General features: G+C 57.2%; 2 protein-coding genes across 3 annotated transcripts in view; one reads left to right on the top strand and one right to left on the bottom strand.

Moving 5' to 3' along the window:
* LOC128828946 (unconventional myosin-Vb-like) overlaps positions 1–10,215 on the top strand; it is a 56,826-nt gene extending 46,611 nt beyond the window's left edge. The window contains exons 29-35 of the mRNA XM_054013989.1: positions 1,361–1,512; positions 3,977–4,066; positions 5,987–6,137; positions 6,855–7,122; positions 8,211–8,385; positions 8,928–9,008; positions 9,245–10,215. Of these exons, the coding sequence (XP_053869964.1) occupies positions 1,361–1,512; positions 3,977–4,066; positions 5,987–6,137; positions 6,855–7,122; positions 8,211–8,385; positions 8,928–9,008; positions 9,245–9,403 (1,076 nt within the window). The 3' untranslated portion in view covers positions 9,404–10,215. The remainder of the gene's footprint in view (positions 1–1,360; positions 1,513–3,976; positions 4,067–5,986; positions 6,138–6,854; positions 7,123–8,210; positions 8,386–8,927; positions 9,009–9,244) is intronic.
* Positions 10,216–19,768: 9,553 nt separating this feature from the next.
* The window catches only part of UNC13A (unc-13 homolog A), a 127,614-nt gene continuing 122,567 nt past the window's right edge, over positions 19,769–24,815 (bottom strand). For both annotated transcript variants that reach the window (XM_054013962.1, XM_054013961.1), the window contains one exon: positions 19,769–24,214. In XM_054013962.1, coding sequence (XP_053869937.1) covers positions 23,926–24,214 — 289 coding nt within the window. In that variant the 3' untranslated portion in view covers positions 19,769–23,925. The remainder of the gene's footprint in view (positions 24,215–24,815) is intronic.

The raw sequence follows: 24,815 nt of genomic DNA, 5'->3' as shown, positions 1-24,815 counted from the left end.
ATGTGCCAGTTCGGATTGTGCTGTGGGCTGCAGAATGGCCGTGTGTGCGCGGCGCTTGGTTTGCTGTCTGGTCGGGAAGGCACATGAGGTCGAGTTGCCCCCTTTAACGAGGGCAGGAACCCTACATGGGAGCAGGCAGGGAAGGAGTGACTAACAGACAGCTCTGACTTTGAAAGGGGATGGGGGGTTTCTGCCTGCTTGTTTGGGTTCCGTTTATTTGGGGTGGATGGGAAGTCTCCAGCCCCACCCCGGTTAGTGCTGGGCCTGGCCAGTGGTGGCTCTGTGCTTACGAGCAATGACTGAGGGGATTAAATCAAATCTGCCCCTGCACGTGCCCAAGTGGGAGAGCCCAGAAATGCAGCCGTGGGGCAGGGGTGTGTGCGCATATTAATTTCCATCTGGCTGCCATGAGACAGCCCCCAGGTGAGCCCTGATGTCCTCGCCATGAAACACAGCCCCAGGACAGATTCCAGGCACCTTCCCCCAGGGATAGGGGCGAGCAGCTGTCCTGGGGGCGCTGACATGCCCCTGGTTCTCCTGACGCAGCAGCTGGGATGTGGGGCGAAGGCTCCGTTGGGGCTGGTGACTTGTGCATTGCGGATCTGTGTCCTGCCAGCCACCCCCAAACCGGGGGCTCCTGGCTCAGAGCAGCACAGCCCGCACCCTGCGGCGTGGCCGGCCCTTTGGCCAGAGGGTGACTGTCAGCAGCCAGAGGCCTCCTCCCCAAACACTGTGTAAATAACAGACCTGCAGGACGCAAGCAGGAGCCTGCTAAGGGCGAACCCAAGCTGGCGAGGAGGGGAAGCGGGCTGGAGCAGGACAGCACCTGGCTGGGCCAGATGTCGGATCATTTGATGGGGGCGGGTAGCGTGGCTGTGCTGAAGGCTGGGGGGCAGAGAATTGGGCAGGGTGGGGCAGAGATGAAGCCCCAGCATGGGGAGGGAAGAGCAGAGGGGGCTGTGTCTGGAGAGGTGATGGTCCTGCTGCCCCTCTGGGGGCTGGCCTGAGAGCAAGCTGCTTGGCTGTAATGAAAGGGGCAACTGGGCCTTGGGATCCGGGCTCTGTCCGGAAGGCGATGGGCCCAGTTCAGTGTCAGAGGACACATTGCTGAAGTTAGCAGGAGCTTCGCTCCTTCAGGGGCAGAGAGGGGGCTTGAAATTGGGGCACTGAATGCAGGCCCTGTCTTGTCCGACCTGTTGCTTGCTACGACCCCTCTGCTCTGTAGCCTTTGCCTCCTGTACTGAGGATGGCCGCTCCGGTGGGGCAGGCCCCAGCCTGTGACTTGTGGCTCGGACCTCGGGCTCCTGCTGTTGAGGGAACAAGCCATCCCGGACTCACTCGTCCCCTTCTCGCCCTGTAGATTTCAAACCGCAGCACAGCCCCGGTGCCGTCCCCGGGCTGCCGGCCTACGTCCTGTTCATGTGCTTCCGGCATGCGGACGCCAGCCACGACGAGCACCGGATCCACTCGCTCTTCACCGCCGCCGTCAGTGGCATCAAGCGGGTGGTGAAGGTACGGCGGGGGGCAGGCTGGGCGGGGGATCATGGCCCCTCTGTACTTAATTGCTGGCTTGCTGAGGGGCTGCCCTCAGATGCTGGCTCCCTACCACTGGTGCGTGCCCCCCCTATTGTTCCCTCTTGTGCCTGAGCTGTCCAGAAATGCCCCCTGCGGACCCCAGACATGTCCTTGTGTGACCTGGGGGAGGGGTCAGGGATCTGTGACGCCACTCTCACGAGGGTGCCCGTTGAGGACCGCTTGGGGCCCTGGGGCCGAGGTTAGAGGCTGGGTCAGCATGGCTGCTCTGGGCCACTGCCTGGCTCGGAGGGGCGGGAGGCCTCGTCCCACGACAGCAGATTACGCGCATGGGGTGGATTGGGTTTTTTTTGGTCTGGGTGGGGACCTGGAAGGAGCAGATGGGTGCCCTGATGGGGAGGCGCAGGCGAGCAGGTCAGCTCCCTGGGGTCAGCGAGCGGGAGCCTGACGCTGCTGGTTTTCTGCCTCTGGCCAGAGGTGGCCTCAGTCACGGAGGGTCCCCCACTGCTCCGCTCCACTCGCTGGGTGTGGGCTTGGGGCTGCTAGCAGGGAGGGCTGGGCTGCTGCTTCCTCCCCCACTGGGGCCCCCCCCATGCAGAGGGAGAGGCTGGGGGTGTCTGGGGGGCAGTGATTGGAGGAGACGTGGGGGAGCGGGGTGAGGGAGGTCTTGCTGCCCCAGCAGGGCATGTGGGGGAAGAGACCCCTCGCTCCCAGTGAGAGCCCTGCCGAGGAGTGTCTAGCCCCAGTGGCTGGGGAGAAGAGCAGAGGCCGGCTCTCGCTGCAGTGTCAGTCTCCTGTGAGCTGGGCCTGGGCCCGAAAGGAGAAGGGAGCAAACACGAATACTGGAGCGCTGGGCCCTGCAGAAAGCACAAGCTCGCGCTGGCCAGGCCATGTGTGGCACTACCTCTTCCTGCAGCTGCATTTGTCTCTGGCAGTGACTTTGCCGGTCTGGGGCAGTGACTGCTCCTCCCCAGCACTGGTTGCATCAGGGCTCTTACTGCCTCTCAGCAGACGCAGCTCCCTGATCGGCAGCCGCCCATAGGGTACATCCCGACCCCCCCGATAGCTGGGGCCCCATGGCGCCGGGAGATGGAGATAGCTGGTGCTGGCCCAGTTCAAGCCCCTCCAGCCCCAAGCTGCTACGCTAACTTGGCCGGGAGGGAGAGGAGAACTAGCCACACTCACCAGGTTTGGTGGGAGAATGGACCCCGAGGAACCCAGGAGTCCTAGCCTTTCTCCAGTGCCTGGCTGAGCAGCGAGGGCTCTGAATCCAGGGCCAATTGGCTCAGCTCACCTGGAGCCTGGCTAGAAACGTGACGTCGTCAGAGCTTCCTGTCGCTCGGGAAGCTACTTCCCAGCCGCTGGCCGGGCCCAGCGGTGCTGGATGTCGGGCTTGTCCTAGCCTGTCTGTACTCCTGTGTCTGTCCAGCCCTTCTCCCGTTCGCCCAGCGCCATGTTAAAGTCGTGCGCCGCAGGCATTGCCGAGCACCGTGCATCCCGGTCCCCTCGAGCCGTGGGCAGAACAGAGAAGCAAAATCAGGGCACCGAGCCAGGACGCCTGGGTTCTATCTTCGCTGTTCTGCAACCACCTGGTCACCTCGGGCAGGTCACTGCCCCTCTGGGCCTTATTTTCCCCACCTGTAAAACGGCCTGAGTCAGGAAGAGCTCTCCAGTGCCAATGCACTTCTGAGCTCGTGACCGTGAATCCCCACAGCACCCGTCTGTCTGTCTGTGCTGGGTTAATGAGGCCCCACCCCTGCTCTCCCTTTCCAGGAGCGAGTTGGGGCTCTGCTGGGGGGCAGCAGGGAGGAGAGGCTGGGGCCTGGCTGAGTTGGAAGGGACCCCTTTGCTTGTACAGCAGAGTTGAGTCTGTAATTGATAGCAAGAGTGGCTGTGGGGTCCCTCTGCTCAGCCGCCCCTTGGCTCTGTTGCCGTGGTGTGGCTAGAGGATCCCAGATGGGATCAAGGCATCCTCTCCCCCTGCAGGGCCTTGCCTCTTGGGGATGCCCCGAGGATGGATTCGGGGCATGTGGGGCTCAGATCCCCTGCTGCGGGGGTTCAGAGCTGGCAGGAGTACTCCCACGGCCCTGCACACCTGAGCCAGCGCTGCAGGAGGCCTCCAGCCATGTGCTCTGTGAGTGGGGCCACGGCTGCCGGCTGTGACCAGGGTGTCTCTGGAGCAGGCCCAGTGGTGACTGGGGACCCCAGACGCTGGTTGGGCTGTCGGGGAGCAACTGTAAAATCCAGGCCTCCCGAGGCGGCGAGGGGCTCGGCGGGGCTGAACACGGCCCTTTGCGTCTGCTGAGTGGCCCCCTGTTCTGGCCCCCGCACTGATTGGGGGGTGGGGGGGGGGTTGCTGGTGTGCCCACACCCTCTGTGCCAGACAGCTGTGCTAATCTCCTCATGCTCCTCCTCCACAACGCTTTGTGTCTCCCGCTCGCAGAAGCACAGCGAGGACTTCGACGTGGTGGCGCTCTGGCTCGCCAACACCTGCTGCCTCATCAACTGCCTGAGACAGTACGGCGGGGACCAGGTGAGGGCCCGGGGCCTGCTCCAGCACTACACCTCCTCCCTCGGCAGCACCAGCGGCCCTGAACCCCCGGCTGGGGGCTGCAGAACAGATCACGGCCGGGAAGCAGCGGGCATGGGGCTGGCACCCTGGGCGGGGATGTTTGCCTTTAGTAGGCTCCTAACTAGTTTCTTCTGAGACCAAGGTGGCGCTGAGTCAGGCCTTGGTGCTGGCTTGGCTCACTGCTCAGTGGTGGTTTGCTTCAGTTTCTCTCCCTTGGGGTCGGTCGCTCCAGCCCTCGGCCTCAGGCAGGATCTGGCCGGGCCATGGTCTTGGTGCTCCGCTGGGATGCCTCTGGCTTACGCCGCCCTGCGCGTACTAGCTCTTTGCCTGCCATCCTGTGCGGCAAATTGCACGTCTTGAATTTCATCTTGCTGATTTCACACCAGTTCTCCAAAGAGCTGCCTGGAGGTAGGAAAAGTCAAATGGGGGACTAACCGGTGAGGCAGAGGCCCCTGGGTCTGGTTCTGGGTGCCACACTTCAGGGAAGATGTGGATAAATTAGAGTCCAGAGGTGAGCACCGAGAATGAGAAGGTTTAGACAACCTGACCTTGGAGAGAAGCTGAAAACTGGGCATGTTTAGTCTTGAAGAGCTGGGGGATGATGTCACGGAGTATTGGGGGACTCAGGGCCCTGCACCCCCGGCTTCCTGCGATTCACCATGACTCTCAGCCAGCCAGTAAAGCAGAAGGTTTATTTGGATGACAGGAATACAGTCCAAGGCAGGTCTTGCAGGCACAGACAACAGGGCCCCCCTCAGTTAGGTCCAGCTTGGGGTCCCAGGCCATGCCAGCCCACCCCCCTTTGGGGGGGGGGTCAGAGCCATCTCTGCCTCCCAGCCATCTCTCCAGCCTGCTTCCAGCACTCTGCTTTCAGCGACCCCTCCCACAGCCTTTGTTCAGTTTCCCGGGCCCCGGAGTCACCTGACCTCCAACCCCTTCCTGGGTTCTCATGTTACAAGCTCAGGTATGTTCCCTTGGGCAGACTCCCATCCCCCGATGCAGACCATCCTAGTCACACTCCCCTGTCAGCATTCCCACACCCCAGCAAGAACAGTCCCAGTTCGTCACAGATGGGAACCTGATAATTAGCCTTCAAATGCGTTAAGGGCCGTTACAAAGAGGACCGTGATCAATTCGCCATGTCCTGCCTTCAGTGGACAAGGAGTGATGGGCTTAATTTGCAGCAAGGGAGGTCTAGGTTAGATATTAGGAAAATCTTTCCTACTCTCAGGGTAGCGACGCTCCGGAGGGAGGTGGTGGGATCCCCATCCCTGGAGGTTTTTAACAGGCTGGACGAACACCTGTCAGCAATGGTCTAGGTTTGCTTGGTCCTGCCCCAGCACAGGGGCCTGGAGTTTGACCTCTCGAGGTCCCCGACATGCCTACGATTCTATGGTGAACCACAACCCAGACCCTCTGGCCTCAAACTGGGCAGTAGCTGCTGGCCTGGGGAGGGGTCTCTTCCTACCAGCAAACATCTACCCCCGAAGGGCTGAGGAGAACCCAGCCAGATCCCCTCCATGGAAGCTCCTGAGACCAGCATCCTCGGGGTGCTCTGAGCACTAGAATAGGATGCTTGGGTGACCTTGGGCCAGTCCCACCTGTACCATGGGAATACTGGGTACTGCTGGGTGCTTTACGCCCCTCCCCGAGGCAGGTGGGGCAGCGGAGCTTATGGTGGTGGGGACAGAGTTGATCTTTAGTCATTGACCTGTCAGGTTTGCTGAGATCCGTGGGTGGGAAGGACTCTGGAGGGGTTGCTGGGATGGGTCCCTATGCATGGCTATCCCACAGCTCTCTAGAGCCCGGGGAGCGGCTCTGCCGTGCTCCAGCACCTCTCGGTCCACGTGGTCCTAGAGCCTGGCCATTTGCGCTCTGCAGAGCTACCGGCTGGCCAACACCCCCAAGCAGAACCAGCACTGCCTGAGGAACTTCAACCTCGCCAGCCACTGCCAGAGCCTGGGGGACCTGGCCATCCAGATCTACCAGCAGCTGATCCGCGTGGCCCAGAAACAACTGAAGCCCATGATTGGTAGGTACCGGCTGGGCCTCCCGGGAGCAAGCTTGGTGTGACGAGCTGCACTCGAGGGGTGAGGGCAGCAGAGAGTTGGCTTCTGGCTTGGTGCTCGAGGTGGGGAGGCCATGGCTAGGCCTGGCATAAAGGGGCCACTGTGGGCTGGGGAAGACCTGGCATCTTGAGAGCAAATGGCCCCTGTGCCCCTCAGTACAGACTCAGAGGAACCTCGTTACCTGCCAAGTGACCCTCTGGGATTGAGGGTGGCTGGGGCAGTGACCTGCCATTTACCCCCCCTGGTGGGGGGGAGTGAGGAGATTCATGGCATGAGCTGGGCGTGGGAACAGGAAAGTCCCTGCGCTGCCACCACGTGAGCCGCCTGGCTGAGCGACGGCACCCTGGGAGCGTGGCACTCGGGGCTAGTCTGGGTCCGTTCCGAATGGCAGCGAGCGAGGGAGCAGGCTGCCCTGGCAGGAGGGGCAGGTGACTCACCAGATGGCAGGAGCCTGGCTGGAGGTGCAGTGCCTGCCCGCAGCAGCAGGTGAGCAGTGGGGTCACGGGGCATGCACAGGGTGCTGCCCAGAAATCAGTGCCCAGGACGTACCCAGCCCCCGTGGGCACCAAGCACAGAGCCAGCCGCAGCAGACCGGGCCCTTTGCTCCCGGAGGGAAGGGCACTGGGATTTCAGCGCCGCTGGCCAGGCTGAGCTCAGGCTCTCTCCCTCCGCCCTGCTAGTGGCCGCCATGCTGGAGAGCGAGACCATCCAGGGCTTGTCGGCCAGGCCCCCCGGTTACCGCAAGCAGCCGGCGGCTCCCGCCTACACGCTGGACTCGCTCCTTCAGCAGCTCAGCTCCTTCCACGAGGCGCTGGAGAGGCACCAGCTGGAGCCCGTTGTCGTGGGCCAGGCCTTCCGGCAGCTCCTCTTCACCGTCAGCGGCGTGGCCCTCAACTACCTGCTCCTCAGGAGAGACGCCTGTTCCTGGAGTCAGGGTGTCCAGCTCAGGTCAGTCCATCCCCTCCCCCCTCCAGCGGGGCTCGGATGCTCCCCAGTCAGGCTGGTCTTGGCCTGGGGAAGGGAGACCCCGGGCTGGGCCTAGAGCCAAACCTGCCACCTCCTGGACTCTCCATCCAGGCTACAGCCGCTGCCCGGGGTTTTGTACTTCCTAACCTGGGCTCGGCCTGCGTGGCCTAGGCACGTCCTCCAGACTCTCCTGAGCTCTGGCTGACACCCTCGTGGGCATAGGGCTTATCCCACCTGGCCAGGGTGTTGGTAGCATCTGTAGAGGGGGAGGAAAAGCTAGAATTGCCAGGCTCCTATGGTGCCATCAGGCCCAGCTACTGTCCAGCTCTGCTCCCCATCACTAGTGGGGCACCTCAGTCTGACTGCATGTATCCTCCTGACACCCCAGCGGTGGCGGTAATCCCCCCCAGGAATTGAGTCCCAGGGAAGCTTGCTCTGCCAGAGAGCTTAGGCAGGACTTGAACCCAGGTCACCAGAGTCCCAGGCTAGTGTCCTACCCACTGGGCCATCCTTCCTCCCACCTAGCTGGTTGGGAGTGGGGTGGCTCAGCTCTTCATGGCCCTGTGCTGCTATTGGCAGTTCTCCTGCTGGGCCGAGCCAAGCTGTGCCTGGCGTAGGGACGTCCCGGCTGGCCGTGGGCCCGCAAGTGTCGGGGGGGCTGCATCCTGGCTGACTAGTCTGGGGCGGGGGGAGAACTGGGCCCAGCTGAGGGGAAGGGAAGATGATGGTCAAACTGGGGCCACCCGCTCCATTGCGTGGGCAACAGGGAGCCTCGTCCTGGGCAGTGCGGAGCCCAGGATGGGGCTTGAACCCTGGATGTGTGGATCGGGGCTGAGCGAAGGAAGACACGAGCTGTCATAGCTTCCGTCCCTGGTCCCGGCACTCGAGGGGGACAGCCACGCTGGATGCATTCATAGAGCTGCGGCTGTCAAGAGCCACCCCGCTATGCGCTGACTGACATCCAGGCTGGCATGGGAGAGCCTCTCTGCAGATGGGAAGGCCTCCCCTGGGCAGCTGCTCCTAAGGGGCTGGGCCTATGGCTGGAGCGTCTCGGTGTGGCTCTGTTCCAGGTACAACGTGAGCCAGCTGGAGGAGTGGCTGCGGGCCAAGGGCCTCCAGCAGAGCGGCGCCATGGAGGTCATGCGGCCCCTCATCCAGGCCGCCCAGCTGCTGCAGGTGAAGAAGACGACTGAGGAAGACGCCGAGGCCATCTGCTGCCTGTGCACGGCGCTGTCCACTCCGCAGGTAACTGGCTGCTCCAGGAGCTCGGGAGTGATGGGCCCTGGGTCTGGTCTCTGCCACCCTGGAAGGGATCGAGGCTCCCCAAAGGAGGGAGGGGTGATGGGGGAGGCAGCGTTTGTTTGGGTAACTCAGGCTTGAGGGGACCACCCACCCCATGAAGGCCGGTGGCTCTGGGAGCTGGTACCAGGCTGTGGCCCCTGAGTCAGCCCCGAGGGCTCCCGGCTAGTGCCCAGGGCTCCTGCTCACTCTGGAGCCCACAGGAGGGCCCCCAAGCTCCACCAGCCAGGACCTTGCTTGGGGTCTCTTCTCTGCTCCCCTAGGACTCCGTTTCCTGCTGGACCTGGCATGGGGACCAGATGGGCCCTGTCGTCTTTGCTCGGGACTCCCTACCTTGGTGGGCTTGGAAGGGCCCTGGAGCTGGGTTGGCTTGAGGCCATGGGCAGGGCTGGAAGGGCCCTTGGACAGACTGAATTCTCAGCCTGGCTCTAGCGCCCGCTCCACTGGCCACCGTCCAGCCCTGTCACCTCTGCATTTCCTCCTTGCAGATCATGAAGATCCTGCGGGCCTACACCCCTGCCGCCGGGCTGGAGGAGCGCGTCCGCCCCAGCTTCATAAGCAGTGTCGAAGTGAGTGAGCTCTTCTCTTCCCCCCCCCCCCCCCCCCCGGACTCAGTTGCCTGGGGGGGGCGGGGCTCTGTGCCTCACTCCTGTCCTCCCTTTGGCTGTGGGGCAGGGGAAGCTATTCTTTGTGCTGGCAGGCAGCCGGGCGGAGTTGCTTTAGCGGCTGCTGGAAAATTGGGGCTGAGGTGGCCGGGGGCGGTGTGAGTGAGAATTGCTGGAGACTGGATTTTCTCCCTGCACAGAACCGACTGGCGGACCGAACTCCAGCCGGCCCCCGTCAGCTGCTGGTGGACACGGCTCACCTGTTCCCCGTGCACCTGCCCTTCTCCTGCTCTCCCGTGCAGCTGGATGAGCTCCGCATCCCTGACAGTGTTAACCTGACGTTCCTGACCCGGCTCTGAGCGACGCCGCGGCGATGCTCCCGGGGAAGATGCAGTCTCACAACCGTGCATGCGGCAGCCCGGGCTGCAGGGTACGGGCTGCCGTGCCCTAGAAATGCCCTTTTCCTTGCAAAGGAGCCAGTGGTTCAGGCTGAAATTTCAGGGTGCAGGCATGAAGCTGCTGCACCGAAAGGACGGCTCCAAAGGGCTCCAGAAACGGCCCCTTCTTAAAATTCAAAACTCTGGCAGGAATTTCCTTTCGGCAATGTCCACTTGCCCAGCTCTGCCGCATGCCTGGCGCATCCCTCCCCCCTCGGGAAATGCTGTGCAGGAGGGTAAAGGTGCCTCCCTCACACGCCAGAGCCGAGCGGGGCAACGCGGGGCGCCCGTGCTGTGGGCTGCGCGATCACAGACTGACCCAGCTCCCCTGGGACTGCAGTGCTCCCTGGCGGGGGGTGGGTTTATCGCACTTAGGGCAGCATCTGAGCACCTGGGAGCAGGTTTAAAAGCAGGTCCTGAGTGTGGCTGGCTGGGCAGGGAGTCCCCGTTGCTGCTGAGTGGGGAAGCAGCTGCCAGGTGGAGCCAGGTTAGGGGCTTGTCCCCCTTGCTGCAGGAGGCTGCTTGGCCCAGGACCCACTGGGCATCCAGGGGTGTCTCTGGGGAATGCTGTTCCTGCCCCCTCAGCTGCTAGGGCATGGGGGGGGAGAAGCCAGGCCTGGGGGCTGCCTGCCCAGTAGCTGGGGGAGGGAGGTGAGCTCTCTTCATGCGGCCTGTGTTCAGTGAAACGCTTGTTTTAAATTGTGTGAAGTGAATAAAAGTCTCTTTAATAATAAGCTGGAGGCTGGTCTCCCTCTGCTTCCCGCGGGCCCCTCGCGAGTCGCCGATCTCCATGCCAGGCTGTTGGGGGCGAGGCTGTGCAGCCCCCGGGGCTTTCAGCAGGGGTAGTATTGGGAGCGCTGCTCTAGTGAAAGGACGGAGGCCACCTCCCAGGCTGGAGCACAACTTGAGACCCCTGGTAAGGGGAGGGGAGGGTTTGTTAGGCGCTGCAGACACAGGTCACAGGTTGCCTCCAGCAGGCCTCAGGCTGTGTCCTTTACCTCGGACACCAGACACCTTGTTCCTGGGTGTTCACAGGTCCTTGGATGAAAATCCTGATGGAGTTTAGCAGGTGCGTCCGACCCCCAGGCCAGGGAACATTTTCCCCACTTCCAAGGGGAGAAAACTGGGGCAGTGGATGTGTCCATGGTAGCGCTGGGCTGGGAACCCAGGTATCCTGGGCTGCAATAGGGGCCTACACGCTCCATTCCCAGGTAGCACCTGGGCCTTCCTCTCTCTGCTTCTGCTTGAAACTTTCTGGGGTGCTGGGGCAGAACACGCAGGCTCCCCAGCCCCCGTGTCAGTGCACTGCCTGCTGGTCCATCTTGTCCCCCTTCCTCCTCCCCATGCAGGGGATGTGGCTATTTGAGGGGGGGGACGGGGACGGGGGACGGAGAGTGGACGAAATCGTCATCTGTGCAGAGTAAACTCCCAGCTGGGGCTGAGTGAGGGCAGCAGGGCTCCCAGTGCTCCTCCAAGAGGAGTGTTACTTGGCAGCCCTGGATCTAGCAACAGCCTCTGTTTGCCTGATGTGAGCTAAAGGGAGCTCTGGCTGGGTCTGGGAGTGAGGTGGGGGGTGGGCTCTCAAGCTGTAGAGGGGTCAGCCCAGCTGTTCAGTCCAATCCTTGTAGATCAATCTCTGATAATTTTCATATGACTTTACATTGTGCCTCTTCATATAACCTTGTGGTGGATCTACCCACGTGTGACCTCTGTTTTCATGGGACTTTGTATCAAAGCCTCATTTAGAAACTTTGCATTGCCCTTGGTATAATATTATAGCCCCTAAGGATAGAATAAGATAGAAGAAAATTTCCTTTTGCTAGCAGTAGAACAAGAGCTCTCCGCCCCCCACTCTTAATCAATTGCCCCGTTGAATGAATTAGGTGTGGATGAGCAAGGCATGGAAGGCAGCACCTCCAGACAGCCTCAACTGTTGGAGAGGGGCTGGGAGCCAGACCCAAGGACAATAAAACGTGTCAAGTGGGCTCATTACAGACAAGCAGACATACCGATTGCCTCGGGGGTTAGAAGCAAGCACCTTCTTTTGGAAACACCCTCTTTGCAGCATTGGGACAACACTCAAAAGAAAGCAGCACAAAGGACCAATGGACACAAACAGAGTTTGAATCTGGTATAGATTTGCATAAGAAAAGCTGCTATAAAAGTGAGGTGTCTTGCAGAGGACCCCGGGTCTCGTCTTGTCAACATGGGAGCATCGATCCGGATCGGCAGAAGCCCGGCTCCACCCCCTCCCCCATCTAACTCACCTGGCCAGTGAAGTTAAGGGGAGCAACTAATTGGTAACAACAAGACGGAGTGTGTTAGTGTGTGTGTGTGAGTGTAAGTGTAATATATTATATGCATATAATACAGTGTTAATGAATACATGTATTACTAATAAATGTGGCGTTTTGTCTTATTCCCCCTGAAAAGATCCTGTGCAGTACTTCAAGTACAACATTTTGGTGGAGAATGCGAAAGGGGGAGCAAGCATAGAATCCAGTTATTATCAAACTGGTGTGCACACCGCCAGCTTTAGCAAGCCCGGCACTATAGGAAAAAGAGTATAAACTTTCAGTTAATTAACCAAACTCTGAAGGATATAGGAGTTTAGGTTTAAATTGTGTTGTAGAGGTACATACACCCTCAGCCGTAGCAAGACTGAGCTAAAGAGGAAAACTTAGTGTTTCTCACTCTGATCCGGGGAAGGATCTAATCCGGGGAAGGATTTGTATAATTGGTGTATGAACCCTCGGTGGTAGCAGACCGAGTAATACAGAGGGAAGCTTAGCGTCTCTCCCTCTGGCCCAGAGTGGGTTAGAAACATAAGATGCAGATCTTGTTCTGTTAAACCAAACTCTGAAGGATATAGGAGTTTGGGCAGTGTAGTGTGGTTTATGTTTGTTTGTTTTATTTTGTTTTGGTAAGTAATATTGTGGTAATTTCACAATTTTGAAGAAAATGTTTAAGGAATGGGACCAGGAAGGGTGGGGGCTAGTTAGAAAGCCCACCCTCCCTGCTAAATTGGTAGTGAAACAAGGCTTGTGCCCATAGAAAGGAACTGTTTATTGGAAAAAGCAGGATCGGGCCCAGGCAAGCAACAGATAGAGAAACTGGAAAACAGGTTGGGTACAGAGAGTTAATACAGCACTCTCAAATCTTACAGCAGCAGTAACATCAGGAGAAGAAACATTTAAGACCCCAGAAGGGGGCAGACCTTTGGGACCCCTCTGGAGATTGGGAAGGGGGATATTTGGGTAAATTCCTCCTCCCAGGGCCAAAATGCCATTGAAACAGTTAACAGTGCCTGCTTCTGCCTCAGATCTCCAGGCCATGGCAAAATGGCTCTAGATTTTAAAACAGAAAATTTTTTTCTAGATGGAGTGTTAACGCCCTTTTACTGAGAGAAAGGGAGGATTTACACTCACAAGAAATGCACCACTTAATTAGCATTTGTGCAGCCCCAAGTACCAAACACACTGTGGCAGAGACCAAGCAGGTTCTGCCATGGTAAAAGCACTGTGCTAATTTGTTTCCAAGCTTCTATCTTTCAGGCTCTGAACCAGAACATCAGGAGAGCTGGTACCAGCTGAAGAGTTATAAAATACCATGGTTATAGTGTCATAACAAAGTCTGTGTTCAGTGTTCTGTGTTGCATGTTCTGTGTCTGTCTCTGGTGGTGTCCTGTGTTAGCATTGGGTCCAGAGAGAGAGGGGATACTACACTAGACAGGGTAAATGTCTTTTCCTCTCTCTACTTCCCCCATCTCCATCCAACTTATCAATCACCACTTGTGTCCAAAAAAACTTTGGTCCCCAGTGCATCAGGTTTATTTTTTGTTAGGTTCTCTAATAGTCATTTTGTTGTTAATTTTTGTTCTTAATACATTTGTATTGTTAGTTACATTTGCTTGTATTATTATTAATTCCACACTTTCCTCTATGCACTCTGATTCTATTTCCCCAAACCCTGAAGGGTAGTTCTTGGGGGCCCCCATAACCTGTAAGACCTTGGCCCATAATTGTATGGCCCCATCTTTCAGGTCCCCAGAAACCTCTGAGAACTGTTAAAAATAGGGACTTCTACAACATTTTAGCACCTGAATGTTAGTTTAAGTCCAAATCAGCTTAACCTTGCATAACAACTGTGGTACTCCTACAAAATCTTATTTGTTGTGTGTGCTTAAAATGGTCCTGACCTCAGTGACTTTTATTGTTTGATGGCTATTGTCGCAACAAACTTGGGCCTCATTTTGTTTGTCAATGTACCCAATTATTGTAATGGTAATGGTTTTGTTGTATTTCCAATTATTATAATTATAATTGTTTGCATTTGTGTTTGTTATATCTGGTGTTTAGTCAATTGTAATGGTTTTAGTTATATTCACCTGGTTATAATTGTTTGGTTTGTTTGCAACAAATACAAAAGATTTATATGGTGACCACTCAAGAATTGTTCTTGAGAGGTCAAAAGGGGGACAATGTAGATCAATCTCTGATAATTTTCATATGACTTTACATTGTGCCTCTTCATATAACCTTGTGGTGGATCTACCCACGTGTGACCTCTGTTTTCATGGGACTTTGTATCAAAGCCTCATTTAGAAACTTTGCATTGCCCTTGGTATAATATTATAGCCCCTAAGGATAGAATAAGATAGAAGAAAATTTCCTTTTGCTAGCAGAAGAACAAGAGCTCTCCGCCCCCCACTCTTAATCAATTGCCCTGTTGAATGAATGAGGTGTGGATGAGCAAGGCATGGAAGGCAGCACCTCCAGACAGCCTCAACTGTTGGAGAGGGGCTGGGAGCCAGACCCAAGGACAATAAAACGTGTCAAGTGGGCTCATTAAAGACAAGCAGACATACCGAGGGCCTCGGGGGTTAGAAGCAAGCACCTTCTTTTGGAAACACCCTCTTTGCAGCATTGGGACAACACTCAAAAGAAAGCAGCACAAAGGACCAATGGACACAGACACAGAGTTTGAATCTGGTATAGATTTGCATAAGAGAAAAGCTGCTATAAAAGTGAGGTGTCTTGCAGAGGACCCTGGGTCTCGTCTTGTCAACATGGGAGCATCGATCCGGATCAGCAGAAGCCCGGCTCCACCCCCTCCCCCATCTAACTCACCTGGCCAGTGAAGTTAAGGGGAGCAACTAATTGGTAACAACAAGACGGAGTGTAAGTGTAATATTATATGCATATAATACAGTGTTAGTGAATACATGTATTACTAATAAATGTGGCGTTCTGCCTTATTCCCCCTGAAAAGATCCTGTGCAGTACTTTAAGTACAACATCCTTCCAGGAAAAGTTCTACCCCCCCCCCCCCCCCCCCCGGACGCAGTTCCTGCCTCTGCCCAGCTCCAGACAATCACACCTGGCCTCTCCTCTAAAGAAGTCTGAAGATTTGCTAGGGGAGGGGGATACTCTTACCCCTGTACTTGAGCTCAGTAGAGTTCTCTGATTTAGGAGAGTCCAGGGCTTATGGGTCTGGGGTGTGTGCTGTACCCTCCTGGGGCTGATGAGAGCACCAGCCCAAAACCCATGCAAGAGAGCGAATTCCCTGGTGCTCGTGCCATGGGCGGCCTCTCCCTTACGGGAACATCTGGGCAGAGACTTTGAAGGTTCATGAGAACAGCTATACTGGCTTAGACCAATGGTCTATCCAGCCCAGTGCCCCAGAGGGAATGAACAGAACAGGGAATCAAGTGATCCATTCCCCACTGCCCATTCCAGCTTCTGGCAAACACCATCCCTGCTCATCCTAGCTAATAGCCATTGATGGACCTGTCCTCCATGAATTTATCTAGTTCTCTTTTGAACCCTGTCATAGTTTTGGCCCTCACAACATCCTCTGGCAAGGAGTTCCACAGGTTGACTGAGTTGTGTGAAGAAATACTTCCTTTTGTTTTGTTTTTAAACCTGCTGCCTATTCATTTCATTTGGTGACCCCTAGTTTTTGTGTTACGAGGAGTAAATAACACTTCCTTATTTACTTTCTCCACACCAGTCATGATTTTATAGACCTCAATCATATCCCCCCCTTAGTCATCTCTTTTCCAAGCAGATAACTAACCAGTGAGGTGGCAAAGTTTGCAGATGATACTAAACTGCTAAAGATAGTTAAGACTAAAGCAGACTGTGAACTTCAAAAAGATCTCACAAAACTAAGTGATTGGGCAACAAAATGGCAAATGAAATGTAATGGATAAATGTCAAGTAATGCACATTAGAAAAAAATAACCCCAACTATACATACAATATGATGGGGGCTAATTTAGCTACAACAAGTCAGGAAAAAGCACTTGGAGTCATCATGATACATCTCTGAAGATGTCTGCGCAGTGTGCAGAGGCGGTCAAAAAAGCAAACAGGATGTTAGGGATCATTAAAAAGGGGATAGAGAATAAGACTGAGAATATATTATTCCCCTTATATAAATCGATGGTACGCCCACATAGATTCATAGATTCTAGGACTGGAAGGGACCTCGAGAGGTCATCGAGTCCAGTCCCCTGCCCGCATGGCAGGACCAAATACTGCCTAGACCATCCCTAATAGACATTTATCTAACCTACTCTTAAATATCTCCAGAGACGGAGATTCCACAACCTCCCTAGGCAATTTGTTCCAGTGTTTAACCACCCTGACAGTTAGGAACTTTTTCCTAATGTCCAATCTAGACCTCCCTTGCTGCAGTTTAAACCCATTGTTTCTGGTTCTATCCTTAGAGGCTAAGGTGAACAAGTTCTCTCCCTCCTCCTTATGACACCCTTTTATATACCTGAAAACTGCTATCATGTCCCCTCTCAGTCTTCTCTTTTCCAAACTAAACAAACCCAATTCTTTCAGCCTTCCTTCATAGGTCATGTTCTCAAGACCTTTAATCATTCTTGTTGCTCTTCTTTGGACCCTTTCCAGTTTCTCCACATCTTTTTTAAAATGCGGCGCCCAGAACTGGACACAATACTCCAGCTGAGGCCTAACCAGAGCAGAGTAGAGCGGAAGAATGACTTCTCGTGTCTTGCTCACAACACACCTGTTAATGCATCCCAGAATCATGTTTGCTTTTTTTGCAACAGCATCACACTGTTGACTCGTATTTAGCTTGTGGTCCACTATAACCCCTAGATCCCTTTCTGCCGTACTCCTTCCTAGACAGTCTTTTCCCATTCTGTATGTGTGAAATTGATTTTTCCTTCCTAAGTGGAGCACTTTGCATTTGTCTTTGTTAAACTTCATCCTGTTTAACTCAGACCATTTCTCCAATTTGTCCAGATCATTTTGAATTATGACCCTGTCCTCCAAAGTAGTTGCAATTCCTCCCAGTTTGGTATCATCCGCAAACTTAATAAGCGTACTTTCTATGCCAATATCTAAGTCGTTGATGAAGATATTGAACAGAGCCGGTCCCAAAACAGACCCCTGCGGTACCCCACTCGTTACGCCTTTCCAGCAGGATTGGGAACCATTAATAACAACTCTCTGAGTACGATTATCCAGCCAGTTATGCACCCACCTTATAGTAGCCCCATCTAATTTGTATTTGCCTAGTTTATCGATAATATCATGCGAGACCGTATCAAATGCCTTACTAAAGTCTAGGTATACCACATCCACCGCTTCACCCTTATCCACAAGGCTCGTTATCCTATCAAAGAAAAGAAAGTTCACATGTTGAATACTGCGTACAGATGTGGTCTCCTCATCTTAAAAAAAATATACTGGCATTAGAAAAGGTTCAGAAAAGGGCAACTAAAATGATTAGGGGTTTGGAACAGGTCCCATATGATGAGAGATTAAAGAGGCTAGGACTTTTCAGCTTGGAAAAGAGGAGACTAAGGGGGGATATGATAGAGGTCTATAAAATCATGAGTGATGTGCAGAAAGTGGATAAGGAAAAGTTATTTACTTATTCCCATAATACAAGAACTAGGGGTCACCAAATGAAATGAATAGGCATCAGGTTTAAAACAAATACAAGGAAGTTCTTTTTCACGCAGTGCACAGTCAACTTGTGGAACTCCTTACCTGAGGCGGTTGTGAAGGCTAGGACTATAACAGCATTTAAAAGAGAACTGGATAAATTCATGGTGGTGAAGTCCATTAATGGCTATTAGCCAGGACGGGTAAGGAATGGTGTCCCTAGCCTCTGTTTGTCAGAGGATGGAAATGGATGGCAGGAGAGAGATCACTTGATCATTGCCTGTTGGCCCACTCCCTCTGGGGCACCTGGCATTGGCCACTGTTGGTAGACAGGATACTGGGCTAGATGTACCTTTGGTCTGTCCCGGTACGGCCGTTCTTATAAGTCCCAGTCTTATTAATCTCATCATATAGAAGCTTTTCCATACCCCTAATCATTTTTGTCACTCTTCTGTTCCCTTTTCCAATTCCAATATGTCTTTTTTGGGATGGGGTGAACACATCTGCACTTGGTATTCAAGGTGTGGACGTACCATGGATTTATATAGAGGCAATATGATATTTTCTGTCTTATTATCTATCCCTTTCTTAATGATTCCCAACATTCTGTTAGCTTTTTTGACTGCCACTGCACATTGAGTGGATGTTTTCAGAGAACTACCCACAAGGACTCCAAGATCTTTCCTGAGTGGAAATGATGGGGTCTAAATTAGCTGTTCCACATGTGTAAACGGTCCGACTGGGTTCCGAATTCAATCCCCCGTCTGAAAGGGTAATGTTAAGCCTGAGAGCGAAGAGGCAAACTCTCTCAGTGGGCTGGGTCACTCCACGCCTCTGGGGCATGAGCCCACATACCGTGGCGCTCAGAGCGATACGCTTTGGGAGGTAGACGCGGCGGCCGGGTGTGCTTTTCTTTTTAATGTCAGTTATAATAAAATTATTGTACAGAGCCCAAAAAAGTCAAAATAGTGCAAAACATCTCACTGTCATGCATCCATGTTTACCATTGTTTGCTCCAGTTCAGGTACGGACAGACACACGGGCCAGCGCTGACAGAGGTGCTACAGGAGCCGAAGTGACGGTGGTTTTAGTTTCAATCACATGCCGACCGGAAGTTCTCAAAGGGGCGTGTCGGAGAGGGAGACCGGGGAACGGGTCTTGTGTTCCAGTAGCCGTAGGGCTCCGCGGGGCCCGAGCTGGCCGTGCTGCAGGCGGGGATGAGGTCAGTCTGTGCAGGGGGGAGAGGTGGAGAACTGCCAGGCCAGCTGCCTTGCAGCCCTTTGGGTGGCAGGGCGGGAGGAAAAGGGGTGTAAACATTGAACTGAAACAGGTGTGAGTAGCTACCACTTTGGTCCCAGGCAAGTACTACAAAAAGGACGGGATGTTGAGGGCACAGGGGCGAGGCTGAGGTCTGGCCGCCCTGTCGTCGCAGGACTCCAACCAGGAGGTGGGAGACAGGAGCTGCGCAGGGTCAGCATCCCTAACCCGGGTTCACGTTTCCAGGGAGAGAGAACAGCCGCTTTGCCATCAGCCAGGGTGGAATAAACCCAAAGGGAAATTTACCCCCTAGTGCGTGGGGCTCTCCACCCGCCTGTCTGCTCCAGCCCACTAGGGTCCTTTGCATAGCTCCCTGCAGCACCTAAGAGGGTCCCCTGGGCCAGAGCAATCCCATTGTCCATCTTTGTTCCCACCTGCACACTTGTGGGTTCTCCTGGCTTGCATCTTGTCCCCTTGCTATGAGCTTGGGCTGCTGTAGGGGGCTAGGTCACTACCCCTCCCCCCCCCCCCCCCCCCCCCCCCCGCCTTGTGTGGGGAAAGGAGCCTCTTGCTCCCGGCCTTTGCCTCCTCTCTACGCTGGCTGGAGGCCTGCTCCTGCCCTGACTGCACCCTGTGCCGGGCTGAGGGGTACGGCAGGGTTGGGCTGTTAAGGAACAGGGCGTGGGAGTGAGCCCCCAATCCTCGTTCCCAAGCTCCCCCGGGGTCCCTGCCCAACCGTCTGCTTTGTCCCAATCTCTGCTGGGCAGGGCCTGCTGCTCCATGGCCTCTGTCCCTGCTGGGAACTGCCCTATGCTCCCACTGGCCTGGGGTGGGGGTTGGGATGGGTTGAAGCTGTGGCCTAGCCGAGCCTGAGGGCTGGGTAAATCACATCAATGTTCTCCACCTCCCCAGTCTCCTTCCCCCTCCCTGGCTGCAGCCCACCGCAGTGTGGGGTGCTAGAATGTATGGGCCACTGCAGGCCTGTGCCCGCTGCCCCATTCAGCGCCCACCCTGCAACAGCTGGGCCTCAGTCCCCCGGGTCCCTGTCCCCATCCCTTTCCAGCTGCTCGCGTTTCCCCTGATGCCGATTTGGGGGGGTGGGGGGAAGGTTGTTGCAGAGGAGCTAGTCCTAGGACCCTGAACCCCTCAGCTGAAGATGGTTTGTTGGCTTTGCTGGGGGAAAACGTAACCCCAGGTGTGCAATGAGGCTCTGGGGCTCACCCCCCCCCCCTTCCTGAGCCAGGGGCCTGTGCACACTACAGCCCTGCCTGGCGCTGCTTTGGGGCCATGGGTGTCATTACCCCCCCGACCTTTAGAAACCAGCTGGGGGTAGAGGGAAGCAGCGTCTGCGCTGTGAATTCTGCCCGTGGGGGTGGGCGCTCTGCCCCCACGTGAGGGGTGTGTATGGGGGCTGGGGCAGGATTGGAGCAGGTTCAATCTCTTGGGTTGTGGGATTCACACACTCCGGGGCCTGTGACAGGACAGAGGGGTCATCTCCCATCAGCCCCTCATGGCTTGTGACCTTGCTCAAGCTCCCCCCCCTTCAATGCCAGTGCCAGGCTGCACCGGGAGCCCTGCTGGCAGGGCCGAGCCCTGCCCCGGCAGACTGGCTGGCAGCTTGGAAAACCTGAGCTCCTTCCTGGCCCTGATACAACACTGCAGCGGGCCCAGCTGTCCCGTGGGGGTGGGGGAATGTCTAAATCCAGCTGGGGGGAGGATGGGTGTTAGGTGTCAAAATCAGCTTGGCCGTTAGCCCTGAAACCAGCCCTACCTCTGCTAGCCCCCCCACCCCCCGCCCTGCATCTGGCTGGGGAGGCCCAGCTACCCGCCCCTCTGCTCAGCATGGGGCTGGGGTTGAAATGAGGTGGGGGGGGGGGAGCGGCAGCTGCTCTTGGCTCAGAAGTGACCAGCCAGGGAGCGTGAGAACAGCGAGTTAAGGGGGGGGGGGGGAATATTAAAACTCCCTAGCTCTTAAGAGATCGGGGAAGGGGGGGGGGGCAGAGTCCCACAGCGGCTAGTAGTTGTTCTTGCCCCTTCCTCTCAGGTAGCCGCGTCTGGCTATGGTCCGAGCCAGGAGCCTGCACTGGACTCTGTTCTTGGAGGCTCTGAAGGGGCTGGTGGGTGTTTAGAGTCAGGGGCAGGTGCCTGGATTTGGGGTTCCTCTCTAAGGGGAGGGGGCTGGGACCAGGCTGTGTCTTTGCCGGGGGTGGGGGGAGGACTGAGGGCCCATGGATGAGTGAGCAGGGCATGGGGCTGGGGGCAGTGCCCTGGGTCACACAGGCTGCACCTCCGTCCCCTGCGCCATATGGCCGTGGTCTGACGCGATAGCCCTTCGGAGCTGTTGCAGTCGGGTAAAGAACACGGAAAAACCGTCTGTATTTACAGCTATTTACATATTTACAGAGCTGTCTGCGGGGGCCAGGCCGTCCTGCCCCCTCTCCCTGGGCACAGCTCCCTGGTGCAACTCAAACCACAGCTGCCAAGGCTGGTACCTGGCAGGGCAGGGAGGGGGGCACTGGGGCCTGTGCGTGGAGGCTGCTGTGCCCCCATTGTGCCTGCGGGGAGGTAGACGGTTGCATGCCACGGACAGGGACGAGGGGCTGGCACGAGGAGCAGTGGGTTGGGCCTCCCCCCCACTACGCTGGGCCTAGCCGCGTTGCATGGGCACTACAGTGCCTGGTCTGACTCAAGCCCTTAGAGGGGGTGGGTGGGGAGCCTCCTGTCACTCAGGCCCCTCGTCAGCAGGGACCGGGGCACGGTTCTTGCACGTGGCCAGAGCTGTCACTGCGTAAGCAGGGCCCAGGCGGTGCTGAGTCACTGGGGCTGCTGGGAGTGAGCATAAGAGACGCTGGGGAGGTTGGCACCAAGCCCTGGCCCAGGGCCCCAAGTGGGATTAGCTCTGCCTCTGGCCTGACCTGCGGCTGTTCTGCCTACAGGATCCGGCCTTCCTGGACAGCTGCTGCCCACGGAGCCGGGCCAGGCTTTCTGTGGCAGGGGCGTGGTAGCTGCTGGCTCTGGTTGGGGCCTGAAATCCTCTGAGCGCAGAGCACGCCCTTCCCCTGGGCTCAGCTGCGTGCCCAGGCCTCGCTGCCAGGGCCATGGCAAAGACTCTGGAGCCCACCCTGGTCTATGGGCCCCATGCACTCGGCTCTGCTAAATCAGGAAGTGCTGCCCCTGGGCCTGGCCCCACTGCTGTGCCCCTTCCACGGCTGGGCATGACCGTGGGCGAAGGTCGCCTGACCCCCCTGGCCAGCGGCGCATGTGGGGGGGGGAAGGGCTGGAAGCTGCAATGAAGGTGGGGATGGGGTCCCACGAGGCTGCCGGGAAGGGATGGGGCGTGGAAGAGGGCGGCGTGGTCCCCGCCGGAAAGCGACGGCATTGGCACTCTCCTGGGTAGAGGAGGGGGTTTCACTCCGGCTGGCAGCGCAGGGCTCGCAGGGCCATGGCTCGGCCAGCCATGCACAGCGGATAGGGGGGCTCTTGGCACAGCTGGGCTCAGGCTGTGCCAGCGAGCAGATAAAGCCCACGCACCTGCCCCCGCGCTCTGAGCGTCGCTGGGGAACAGGCCCGAGCCCTGGCCCTGTGGCCAGGCCGGGGGCAGCGGGAGCTCTCCCGCGTGGGGGGCAGCGAAGGGTTTAGGGCCCTTGCAGCGCTACGTGCAGAGCAAGCAGGGGCAGGGATCTTTGCCCCACTGCTTTTCAAGCACTCTGGGCCAGTGTGGGAGTCCCGCCGCCTACCGGCTGGGAGACCCCCCCGCCCCGCCGGCCACTCAGCACGAGGCCAAGGCAGAATCCTGGGCCTGTGACGCTCTCCCCGGTGGAAGCAGGGCTGGGGCTGGCAGAAATATTTTGCCTTTTATCCTGTAAAGCGACCCAACCTCCTCCGGTGCCTCCCCTTGTCCCACCTGCTGCAGCTAACTCACTTGCACCCAGGCTGCGGCCCCATTTTCACTCCCTCTCGCCTCCACCGGCCGGCACCCGGTGTTCATTTACTCACCTGCTCCCCCACGCAGGATGGCAAGGACAGGCCCTCGACCCTGAGTCCCCCCTTTGCTGTGCCTTCTCACCCAGGGAGGCTACCCTGCTTCAGCCCCGCAGGAAGGGCTGCCTGCGGGGAGCGGGGGAGATGAGGTTTGCACATCCCTGTCCCAATGCAGGCGCTGCCTCCTCCCAGCTGCGCTGGTCTCTGAGCCTGCCGGGGAGGGAGGTTAGAGTTGGGATCCGGGTTCCTTAGTGTGATGCCGCCCCACGTGTGTGCAGCCCCGTGGCAGGGACCTGGCAGTGGTCCTGGTTCACATCGCCCCTGCCCTACTTTCCTGCTAGCACCCTCCTGCTGCTGGCCTGGGTGGACGAGCTCGGCCCCAGCCCTGCTGCCTGGCCTCAGACTAAGGGTTTGTCTACGCTACTCTGAGCCACCTGCCCAGGGCTTGGCTAGTGCGGACACAGCTTGTGGCACGCTATGGCGTGAGGGGCAGCGGATTCCCAGAGCCGCCCGCTGAAGCAGGCTGACGCTGGCCCGTGTGTGGCCTTAGCAGCCACGCGCCTTGAAGGGAGCCCGGCTCAACCTCCCTGTGCCCATTCCTGCCTGGCTCATCTCTATTGCTGAATGAGGTTGCCATGACCACAGGGCAGTTTGGACATGTGATGCCGCCTCCTGCTGGAGGGAATCAAACTACTCACCAATGTGGCATGTCCCCGATACTGCTACCAGCTAGGGTGATTCTCCTGGAGCTCAGGGATGAGTGGGGGGGGGGCTGGAAGGGCTGGGATCGAGCCTTGCTTCCCCTTGGAAGCTGAGGGCAGTGCTGTGCCAACCTTGTGGCCATACTGGGTGGCTCACGTTTGTTCAAACGCTCCTGCCTCACGGTTAGCTCCAGGCCTTGGCTTCTGCCTCTCCCAGCATCTGTCGTGACAGAAACAGGTTCGGGAAGAGGCGCTAAGTCCACCCCTGCCAGCAGTGAGGGCAGCTTGCGCTCCCTGGGGGCTGCATTTTCCCTGCCCCATGGCAGCTGGAGCAGTGCCCTTGAGCTGCAGCCCAGGGATGCAGGGAGGGGCACAGAGTGCCTGCTTCGATCCTTGGCACTGGGAAGCAGGCGCCTGCTTGTGGCAAGGGCTTCCCGGAGGGGGGGGCTCCCTTCCCTATCTGGTGGGGGGGGGGGAGCTGTGGATGACCTGTATGGCTTTTACGTGGCTGGAGGATGCTGTAGAAAAGGGGCAGGAGGGGGGTGGTGCTGGGGATGTTCTACACCTGCTGAGGCCCTTAACTGCTGCCTTCCTCGGCCGAGCGCGTGTCCGACTTGAGCTTGACAAACTCCTTGGCCACCTCGTCGTTGTTGCGCTGCGAGAGGATGCGCAGGACGGTGAGGCCCGTGTCGTCCATGTGGATGCGCCGGCCCAGGGGCAGCCAGCAGGCGCAGCTGCCCCGATGCACAATGTCCTTGAGCTGTAGCACAGCGATGCCCACCGTGCGGTCCTCCCGGGCGAAGCAGTAGTCCTTGACGCACACCTGCACCTCGTAGCACTCGGGGCCCGTCTCACTGCTCAGGGTGCTGCGCGGGAAGGAAGAGGACGGACAGGGTTACCAGCCCCGCCCGCAGGGGCCTGCGCACCGGCCGCTGCATGCACCGGGACACTGGCGCTTCGCTGCCCAAGAATCAGCCTAGGGTTGTGGGAACTGCAAGGGAGAGCTGGTCACCAGCAGGAAGGAATGTGGCCCCCAGACCCTGGGACACTGGTGGTTGCCTCTCCCTGACTTTGGAAACGGTGCTGCAGTGCCTCATGGGAGCTGTAGTTCAGGTGCCTCACGCTCCCATTCTACTCTACAGGCACGGCTCCCCAGCTGGACTACAACTCCCACAGTATCCCTCCTTACAGCGAGGAAGCAGAGCATCATGGGAGCCCCAGCCATGGTGACTCATGGGAGAAATAGTTCAGGAGTTTCATGTGCCCATTCTCTTCTATAGGTGGGTCTCCCTGCCTGGACTACATCTCCCATAGTGTACCCTGGTCTCCCTCTTGGCGGGAGAGAGGTGGTGCATCATGGGAGATATAGTCCCGGTGCTCTGTGCAGAACACAGACCATTTTTGTGAAAAATTTCATTTCGTCGAAAACCCAGTTTGCCATCAAAAATCATCTTAGACCATTTTTGA

The sequence above is a fragment of the Malaclemys terrapin genome, chromosome 24 (assembly GCF_027887155.1).
Source record: "Malaclemys terrapin pileata isolate rMalTer1 chromosome 24, rMalTer1.hap1, whole genome shotgun sequence".
NCBI lineage: Eukaryota > Metazoa > Chordata > Testudines > Emydidae > Malaclemys > Malaclemys terrapin.
The sequence above is the reverse complement of the archived record's forward strand: the minus strand, read 5'-3'. Positions and strand labels throughout refer to the sequence as shown.